General features: G+C 39.4%; 1 protein-coding gene across 1 annotated transcript in view; it reads right to left on the bottom strand.

Annotated features, from left to right (window-relative positions):
• Positions 1-5117: 5117 nt before the first annotated feature.
• Positions 5118-11050, bottom strand: part of LOC126457815 (endoplasmic reticulum junction formation protein lunapark-A) — a 130546-nt gene continuing 124613 nt past the window's right edge. Inside the window, exon 2 of the mRNA XM_050094434.1 lies at positions 5118-7709. Coding sequence (XP_049950391.1) covers positions 6343-7647 — 1305 coding nt within the window. The 5' untranslated portion in view covers positions 7648-7709 and the 3' untranslated portion in view covers positions 5118-6342. The remainder of the gene's footprint in view (positions 7710-11050) is intronic.

Genomic DNA, 11050 nt, shown 5'->3' with positions numbered 1-11050 from the left:
ACAGTGTTTGGTGTTGCTCATGTTTAGGGGTGTTAACAGGTCGGTGAGGGTGTATAAAGGTTATGAACAGCACCAGATGTTGAGTGATCATTATGAAGGACAAGTAGATAATGCCATCTCACATGAGTATGCAGTATCAGCACTAACTGTTTCAATGGAGCCTCACTCTGGGTCTCTATTTGGCTGTCTGGTTGAATCATGCAATATCCAGATTTGTGGGACATTTGGATGTGACAGTGGTCCACTGTTTGACTGCTTGGGAACATGAGGGCAGGCATACCCCTCATCAAGGATCTGTTCGATCATCACAAAGGAGTATCTGGACCAGGTAATTATGTTCTCCAGCCTGGGCTGCCATTAATACAATGCAAGTGGCTGCGTTTAGCATGGTGCTGTGACTGGAAAGCATGGACACTGACAAGTAGCATCCCATTGTGTTCAGCAGTGAATCACAATTTTGCATTACCCCATGTGACCTGCATGGGAAATCACTAGACATCACTTTATGTAAAGGCTGATAGTGGCTGAGAACTGACATCACAACAGTGAATCACAGGCTTGCTATGTCCCCATATGTTATCCCTCATGCAACAGTATTGTGGTGTCACGTTTCAACAGGACAATGCTTGCTCACATGACATGGGCCTCTATGAACTGTTTGCATGGTTTTGAAGCACTCATGAGCCCGGCAAGATGACCATATCTGTGCCTGATAGAACATATAAGGGACTGGGACTAGCTCAGACATCAACTCCATTGCAGTACTAATATCTAGACTATCAAGGACCATTTATAACAGTTGTGGACCAGGCTGCTGCAGGAGAGGGATACAACAGCTTTATGACACACTTCCAGCCAAATCAGTGCATGCATCAGGGACAATGGAGGCAAACGTCATACTGATAAGCGGACTCATACTGTCAATTTCCTTGTAAATATGACTCGGTGCTACAGTCACTGAAATACCACCACATACTCTTTCTATGTGTGAAGTTTCATTTTGTTTCCTCCCCTCCTTCTTGGTGCTACACTTTATCAGACAGTGTTTACAAAGTAATCAGCAAGAAATTATGCTATTGATTAATTTGAGTGATTAGCACTAGTAAGTTTGTTAGTAGTATACTTTACAGAAGCAGCCAGGAGTGATGATTCTGCTCGGTAATGCATTACTTAACTCTTTTCACACCTCTGAACGGCCTCTTTCAAGATAACATTTATCAAACACTGCGTGATTGAATGAATGAATGAATAGGAGAGACATTTAAGTTTGTTGGTCTTATGAAGATTTAAATGAAGTACAGTGGAATCAAAGTGTTACACCAGTCATATTAGGACATATGACAGTGTTATTTTAATCTATTCTGCTCATAAAATATTTGGTGTCTCAGCATTTTTAATTTTTTAGTAATGAAGAATTAGCTGACAATCCTCTAACCTACGGAAAATGCATCAAGAGCAACAGAAACTATCTAGAACTACTGTTTTGGAACCAAAAACCGTGTTTCATTAGGAAAAATGAATTTGATACCTGGTTGTTAACAAGGTTGTGATAAGTGTGCCATTCACTGTTTTATCCGGCAATAATTACTATTTGTCAAAATGTAAATAACATAATAATAACGTAAGTACATAAAAAGTTTCTAAAGTAAAACAGACACCACAGTGCCACAAATCAGAAAGGAAACTTGTTAAGGGCATTCCAGTGATAGACTGAGGATGGCAGCTGGACGGGGGAGGACTACATCCTCAAAAAGGTATCTTTGTAAACCGAACTTACATCCTACCCCACCACACACACATAAATGTATGTTAGTATCAATCAGAACGTGTAACATACAATGACTAGTAGCAAGCACACTCAGAGCAATCTACTGTGAAGTCTCGAAACTATTTTGTCATTAATTGCAAAACCAACATTAACCTTAACAAAGCACCACCAAATGTTCCTGGGGGGCTGTGATGAACATGTTGCCTATGAACCACATGCCATACATTTAAAATGGGCAACTAGTCACAGAGGCAATGGTATTCACAGAAAAGGGCTTTGATACTTTTCTTTCTTGCCACAAATGACAAAGCAACATCCTGCAGAAAAATCATATGTGAAGTAGCCGAAGGAGGAGCAGTGCCTCAGGCTCTAAATCCTCCCTGACATACCTTTTGTTGCTCCAACTAATTTCTACATGAAGAATTTGATATTAAATGCTGTATCCAATGTCACCTCACATGTAGTTCAACAATGGAGGCTTTCAGACAGTTGTCACCACAGCAACCTCTGATTACGCAGGCATCAGCATGAGAATCTTTGAAACAGGACTTATGTAAAAAAGACTACATTTTCCCTTCCAGATGACCAGAAATGGGGTTCACAGGCCTACTGCAGTCCAATACATTTACAGTTCCTGGACAACGGAAGCGAATACACCACACGCTTTTCACGAGTACGATCTGCAGCAAACAACACTTATCATTTTGTTTTTTTTTTTTCACACTTCAAGATCCAATATGTGCTCACTTCAGACCACAGCTCTTCTATTCACAAATTTTACACATGCATCGTACACCACTGTCACAGATTATTGCTCTATAGGAATGAAAATATTATGGAATAACAAATCCATTTTTCCTGGAGACCTACAGTTCTGCCTGGTTTGAATTCTCCCACAGGCTGAAACTATGTCTAGATACTTAGGAGATGAACTTCCATTTGTGATTAAGCAAGCCTCCATCTTGTTTCAACAGGGCCTTAATGGCTGAGCTGTATGTAATGCTGATCAAGAAGTGATGTCAATACCAGATTCATCTTAATAGGATGTGTGTAAATTAGCTTGCGGATGAAAATGCAGTTAGAGGTGACAGAGTTTCTTTCAAAACATGTTTAGGGTTGATTTGTAATAAATTATTTTCAAGATGTGCCCAAAATTTTAGTAGAAATCTTCAGCATAAAAAGCAACAAAGTTGTGACTTCTGCAAAAGATGCATTTTTTTAAAATTATATTTGATATGCAAGCAATTCTCCCTCCATGTTCTATGTAATCCAGCGTCTGTCGCAAATCAACTCTTACAGAGCTACATTTGCAGGCCACAAGTTGCCATCATCCTGCACAACGCGGTAGTGTCCTATGCTCTTTGGTGCATAGAGCACATGTAGTCTCACATGGCGACAGTCTACCTGGTGAGCTAAAACACCTGAGAACAGTATTCCAACAGAATGGCTATTCCGATAGACAGATATGCCATGCATTCCGTTCCAAGCAATCTCAAAGCCGGGATGTAAATGAAGAGACGAAGGCACCCACTGCAACAGCGTTTTTGCCCTATTTTGGCGGCATGTCTTTGAGAATAGAAAGAATCCTCAAAAAGCACGACGTCAAGTGTGTTTTTCGGCCACCAGCAAAACTGAGGAATTTATTGTTCTCGGTCAAAGACAACCTTGGCCTCGGGAAACGTGGCGTGTATAAAATCCCATGCCAGTGTGGAAAATCTTATATTGGACAGACATGCGGAACCGTGCAAGAATGTTGCATCGAACATCATCGTCATACACGCCTGGGGCAACCTGGTAAAATCAGCGGTAGCGGAGCATTGCCTGGACACGGAACATTGTATTCTTTATGAACAGACGGAAATTTTATCCCCAGCGTCATCTTTCTGGGACTGTGTTACTAAGGAGGCCATACATATCTGCACGGCGGACAGTCTTATCAACAGGGATGCAGGTTTTCGACTGAGTGCTGCCTGGAATCCAGCACTGGCTACCATTAAATCAAAAACAGGGAAAACAAGAATTTCCGTTTCCTCAAGTGACGCAACGCGTAGTTGAGATTTAGTTCATACTTTAACCGCAGGAGCGCCCGGCAGCACAGTCACTGCCCATAGCGCAAGCGCTGATGGCCTTTCTGTGGCTCCCAGCAGGGAGCACCAGGAGCACCGCTTTCCTCCAACTACGAGCGTCTTCCCGCGCACGCGTATTGCCTGCTCCTGTCATGATAAATTCCGCCGCCGCCGTGCGATTATGATCAGTCGCACCTTGCAGCAGTGGCAGCTGCAGCTACCATCACCTGATGATGTTGAGCAGTTGTATCGAAGAAATATTGTGCAATTTACACAATATGATCCGGCGGCAAACCCGAGAAGCGTATTTGTAATCCATAATTGTTAACTGAAAAGTTGAACATAGCCGAATGAAACATTAAATACCATTCACACTAGAACATGTTAGATGTTGTCCCTAAATACCTTAGGCTGCACGATGCTACATGTGTTTGTCATTCTCCTTATTGCAGAGTGCTACAACTATACCATAACTTAATTCCTGTCAATTTTAAGAAATATCTCAAATGGAAACAGTAGTGAATATTTATGACAGAATTTCAAATAAAATGTCAAAATACAGGATGCAAAATGTTGCTGAAACCTTGTTGCAACAATAGCTGACAAGCCTTTTCTACAAACTTTATGAGAATGAAAAATGAATATTGCAGTAACTGCTAAAGATAAAACTTGTTTAAACAGCATTTTAATATTACAAATATATGTAAAAAGCTTTTCACTGTTTTTTAAGACCATCAACTCATGGTCACCTAGAAGACAGGATATGAAGTACTTATCAACTGATGAAGATACATCATGGACTGAAATTAAGAGAAGTCTACACTGGGACATTGCAGAAAACAATCCCATACCCCATTGAAAAACACATGCAAGATGTAAAAGGAAGAAACACAGGAGATTAGCGAGAAAGAAGTAAGGGTAACGTTGGCAAAGAGTCAAGAAAAAAGACACCCTGATACGTGAAAAAGATCATAAAGCATTGCTGGTGGAAAATAACAGATTTTTCCATGAATGTAAAACTAAGAAGGGAGGCAATAATAACCTCATTCATAAGCACAGCAACAGTCAGTATTAGGAAGGATAAAAATAAAAAGAAAGAGAGAACTTCAATCTCTATTAATAGAATGATTGTGCCTGTTGACTACAGTGAAGCAGCATTAGCAATCAATTAAACAGAAACAAAGGCTCATGCGATTAGGATAATAGGCAAAAATGTTCACTCAAAGATTACAGGGAAATATCTCAACCAAATTTAAATTGCTGTAATGTGGAAGAAACAATGATATACTCCATAAATTTATTGACAAGAAATGTATGAACAATGTTCAAAGCACATTATTATCTGTGCTGATATAGTAAGTATTCTTATCTTATTATGGCTGCCATTTTTCTCACTGCAGTTGCTAATGTGCATATACCTACACTTCAACCCTTAAATCGGTCTTGCAATTCACCATGTACTTTTTTCTTTGACGCAGATTTGTGTTTTTTGAAGTCATCAAGCCACAACAGTGATATCTTTGCATTATATTGCTATCATGATACAAATTGTAGTTTAAATTTGTTTGTCCAAGTCTTGGTTTTTTTTTCTTCTCTCTTATATACCATTTTACTACTTCTCTCTTACACATACCATGTCGTGATTCATGCCTACATTCTGAACAGATATCCAATGTATCTGGAATGAACACATGATGACAAACAATGAATTTTTTGTTGTGGAATACATGGTGGTCAACAACAGAAATGCGGGATTTTATGAGCAGCTTACAAACAAAATATTTATTGCTTTAATTACTTCAAAATATAAAAATACAATCTATATAGCAGCATGCTGCAATGCTATAACAATTATTTAAGACACTTTTATAATTTCAATTGACTGCTGTACACATACCAACCATTACAGAATTATTGAAGTTGTATGACACAACTTCCCAATTTCGGGCAAAAGATGGAAAAGTAAGAACTTACAACAAAGTATGTTATTCATACTTTCTGTCAGTAGTAGAAACATATTAGGTACAAATAAATAAATTTAAATATTCAATTGACTGTGCATTTACGTATACTCAACTACGAAAATAAATTAAAAGCTAAAAAAAAAAAAAATTCCTCAATGTGTAAACAGAATTAACATTATAATTTAAAAATCTATTCTGTTATTAGAATTTTTAAGTCCTCAAAGCAGTCTTAAATGAAGCATCAATTCATATGAGATTTTTGCCAACCACGGCTGCTGTAAAATTAAATGCAACAACAGAATGCAAAGAAATGAGGGTAACAAGAATAGTGTAGAACAAATAACATCCATACAAGAAACAGAAACATGCATTTGTGTACAAAGACTTCTGATGTTGGATGATTACACCAACTTTGATACTTCTATACTTTTATCTGGAAGCACATAATTTATTACAATTGGTTCCCAAAGTGAAGTAGAATGTGGCAACATGAAAAGCTTGTGACAAACTGCAAAGCTAACTGTGCCAGCACCAGCTACAAGGATTACTCTGCAGCTGACAGCTCCTCAATTTTATGTGCTTCTTCTGAGGGAGGCTGCTTCTCACCATCCTCTGCAGGAAGCGGAGGGGCAGAATCGGACTCTTGCAGCTTACTCTTCACATTCTCCTTGTCTCCACTGTCATGCTGATCACCATGTACTACGCTCTCTTCTACTGGTAGTGTGGATGATGATGGTGATAGCTGCTTTTTATCCTCTTCATCTTCAGAGGAGGAGTCTGACCTAGATAAACGCTCAGACTCACTGTCTGTGGGACCCTCAGACGAATCGACGGTATGAGGTGGAGGAAGTGAGGGGAGAGTTCCAGGGGCAGCGGATGGACGGTCGATACCATCAATACGAGGCGGTGACAGGCGCACTTTACGTGCTGGATTCATTGCATAACAGTAACAGCAGCGGAACGCAACAAACTCGAACTCCTCTTTGAGAGCCAAGCCATTGTGCGACTGGCACTGTTGACATATGAGTGCATATCGGTTGCTTGGTCCATCAGCTATAAGAAAATCAACTAGACGGTCAACAACCGATCGCTCGCGAGGTGCTATTGGCCGGGGCAATGGCGGGCCAGGGGCAAGCCTACTCTGGCCAGTATAGCCACCGGGATAGCGACCTCCCATTGGTGCAGGGAATATAGGTGCTGACTGCAGAAGAGTGGGAGAGCGACCCCTAGGAACAAGAGATGTCTTTGGTGGCTGGAAATGTTCTCGTGGTTGTTGTTGTTGTTGTTGTTGTTGTTGCTGCTGCTGCTGCCCCAGAGGACGGCGTCTGAGATCTGGTGCTGATGAAGATGGGGAGATACTATCAACCTTCTGGTTGGAGGCTGATGTCTTTGCAGGCAGTGGTGACACCACAGCTAGTTCCTTTTTTGGTGCAAATCTCTCTAAGATCTGTTTGGCAGTCTTATAAGTTTCTTTGTCCATCACTTCTTCAAGGATATCTTGCTTCTGTTTTTCCATTTGTGCCAACTTTGTCTCACTGTTCGTTATTTGTCGCTTGAAATACCACACGATTCCGCGTCTCAGAAGTATCACAATCAATGGGAAGACAAGCAGTGGTGTTATATAGAAGATTTGTTCACTGAGAGAAGCTGGGAAGAAAAAGAAATAGAACACTAATGCTGCAATAATATAGGTGCCAACGGAATACAGCACCAGACGACCGATAACGACGCGATGTGTCTGCTCTGTACTGGCACGTCGCTTTTCCATTTCCTTGATACGCCTGTCCAGATCCTCCAAAACTTCAATCGTTGTCCGCTTCTTGCGGAAACGACCCAGCACAATCCCCATAGTGGCTGTATGGTGCCTGTTTTGTCTCACAGGAGTCAGCTGGTGATTGCAAGCATTCTCACCTGCAACAACGAAAAAGGGATATATGTTATTACATTGACATTATCTAACCTGAGACAAATAAGGTGATCCCCCCCTCTCTGTCTGACACACACACACAAACACAGAGTGATTAAAACTGTACAAAGAACATGTGTGTAGAGGAATTTTTCATTTCAACGAATATTAAATTCTCACTTCTTTTACAGATGGTGCATGAAAAAAAGGCAATTCTTCTGGAAGATCTGCAAGTAAGTTACTGAGACTAGAAAAGTTGCATCCCATTTGTGGACACAAGTCAATATTACAGGCACATCCAAGATGACTCTGAACTCAGAGTTAAAGTGGGGCCAAGATGGGTTGGGTTGTTTGGGGGAAGAGACCAAACAGTGAGGTCATCGGTCTTTGGGCCAAGAACCGATTTAAATTTCAAAAGATTCAGATCTTGTGTGCTCTAACCACTAGTTAATAGAAAGATTGTTTGGGAACAGTTTAAGTACACTGACATCAGCAATCAGTAGAGTTTGATAAATTGATTGGTATGATGAAAGGTTCCAAAACACTATTCTGTATACAAAGCCGACACCAAAAGGGGGAAAGTAGAGTCACTGAGTGACATAAGACAGATGTATAACTGAGTGCAGGGTAGTATTAATTTTGGCATGCCAATGTATCAGCCTTTTAGTCTATTACATTACCACCAATTTATGAGAAAGAGTACTTTTACTGCTGTTTTAAGAAATATGCAATAACCTGTCTGTCGAGGTATGCTGCATTTCCTGTTTTTTCTTTTACTTTGTACCTGATACTGTATGGTACAATATTGATTAGTATACAGTCATACTGTATAAATGTTTTCTAAATGTGAAGATGGTAACATTGATTTCAAAAACTGGTTATCGAGTATAACAACTATTATTACTGATCTTGGCAAGAAGTCTATCTTTACTAATGTGTCATCACGGATCACTCTTTGCAGCTCAAAATGAGTAAACTAAATGCGAACGAGCTTTAAGTACATGCAATTATCAGTTTTTGATCGTCAGTGTGTTGTTCATATTCAATTTTTACCCTTCGATAGTAAATCTACAGGGCTGCTCACATGGGACAAAGTATTGTAAGGAGTCATTTGTAACAAGTCCTTGGAATAATCAGGTTATTCCTTTCTGATGCACCACTCACCGTAATGTAGTGTTTTCTATCAATCTGAAACCTGTTGCATCAACTGTTAAATTTGAGAAATTATAAGCATACAATGTAAATGTGAAGACATATGATCTCACTCCAGACTTATCCAAGCATTGCAGTCCCGGTAGTTTTCGGTAATTGCTGGAAACATTAATTAGATATCGCAACATCTATTGTCTTTTTAATAATGCTGCTAGTCTAGTATCCAACCCACATTTGAGTTAAGATGTGCATTTACTGAACTTTTATATTCACATTTTATGTTATATAGTCACTGGTAGTTATTCTTAACAGTGACCAATTATATTAGAAGCAAACATTTAATTAACCATTTTTATGTCAGAATTTTCTATCCCAGTTGTATTATGGTACACAATTTAGCACGTATAGGTTAAGTTTCTGTATGGTTTCTTATAAAAGGATTCCTCAGCCATTGGTTATCCAACTGTAACACAGTGTATATTTAGCACTTTAGTATTTGCACCTTTGATCATGGTAAGGTTTTTCTTTTTGACCAGTATAAAACCATTCTCAAACTATTTGTGAAGCAGAAATAGAATGGAAGAACTGCAATTAAATATTGATTAATTAGCACAAACCCACAGGAGTTGTACATCAGTCGTGGCCACCACATGCTTATGAGATCTAGGTCATAATACATGATCATTTTGATAAATGGGGTCTAACTGCAGTAAACTTTCCCTGAGAGGATAAAGAGCAAATAAGGTCATATGGACATACAGCCAGAAAGACATTCCAAGTTTAAAAATGTTGACAGTGAGAGTTATAATGACAGAAAGCACACATGAGAACACACCAATCAAGTGGGAATGTTCTGTCTGTACTAATGTTTCAGTGGTATGGTGGCAATGAACCATCAGCACCAGTTTGGCCTCAATGCATGGGCAAGGATTATTGGCAACCACTTCAACGGCCCAATAATCCTTCCACAATGCCTCACAGGTGAGGTATAACTGCACTTCCTGTGGGTGACCTGCCTCCCCTGCTGAAAGATATGCCTCGAGTGGTATGAAGGGTACTGTGACTACTATACGATTGTGCTACAGCTCACTCCCACATTTCCGTGCAGAGGCATCTTGACAGCATCTACCACAACCACATGCTGAGGATGAACTAGTGCTGATGGTTCACTGCCACTTTACCACTAAAACATCAGTATAGACAGAATATTCCCACTTGCCTGGTAGGTTCTCATATGTGCTTTCAACTACTGAAACCTGCACTGTCAAAGATCTTTTGTCTCGACCTTCAAGAAAGTGTACCTCCTTGGGAACACATTTCCAGCCCTATGTCCACTGGATCCGTTTTGCCTTTGCCTCCTATTCTCTCAGGGATGATTTCGTGCATATCTGAAATGTTTGTTGACAAGCTTAGGACTAAATAACTTTAAACTTTAAATAATTATCGTTTTCTATCAGTACTGAAAACATGTAAAATTTTATTTACTGCAAGAGTATAACGGAAGCTTCAGCTGTTAAGTCTTGGGAAGATTTTGTAATCACTCTTGATCAATAGTGAAACACATAGAAACCAACGACTGTTAGCGAATTTGTGGGAAGATGAGGTACAAATGGCATACATTTGCATTATTTACATGTTTCTTGCATGGCAGAAGCAGCAAATGGGCAACTTGCTGCAACCAAGTACAAAGCAAATGGAGCTGCACAGCACTGTTTTCTCTGAGATTATAATTGCAAAATGGTTTAAACAATAATGTCGAATGGCTATGTTCAGACGCCTGGTACAAGAAAAGGGTTTACTTAAATCCAGGTGACTGTTCTCTTAACTTTAATTCTGACAGTTCGTCAGATTATTTCTTGTTAGTGTATTTAGGACTCTCAAAGGTGAGTTTATGCACACCCTTCAAATAGTTAAGAGATAAATGTATTTAAAATACGTAAAATTTGAAAATGAATATGACACATTCTCACTTAAACTCTTATATTTACACACACTCGCCCAGTCACGTCAACTGTTCACAATGTAAAACTGACTACATTGTTTTTATTCTAATATCTGCTGAAAATAAATAGATTTTGAGAGAAAAGAAAGGGTATAAAACATATTCAGGAGCTAGACACTTAGACGAAACACAAAATTTCCTCCCTCATAACAACAACGACAAAACTTCAAAATATTATCACATTCATGAGCT

Source organism: Schistocerca serialis, chromosome 2 (genome assembly GCF_023864345.2).
Source record: "Schistocerca serialis cubense isolate TAMUIC-IGC-003099 chromosome 2, iqSchSeri2.2, whole genome shotgun sequence".
NCBI classification, from domain to species: domain Eukaryota; kingdom Metazoa; phylum Arthropoda; class Insecta; order Orthoptera; family Acrididae; genus Schistocerca; species Schistocerca serialis.
This window is presented reverse-complemented; position numbering and strand designations above follow the sequence as displayed.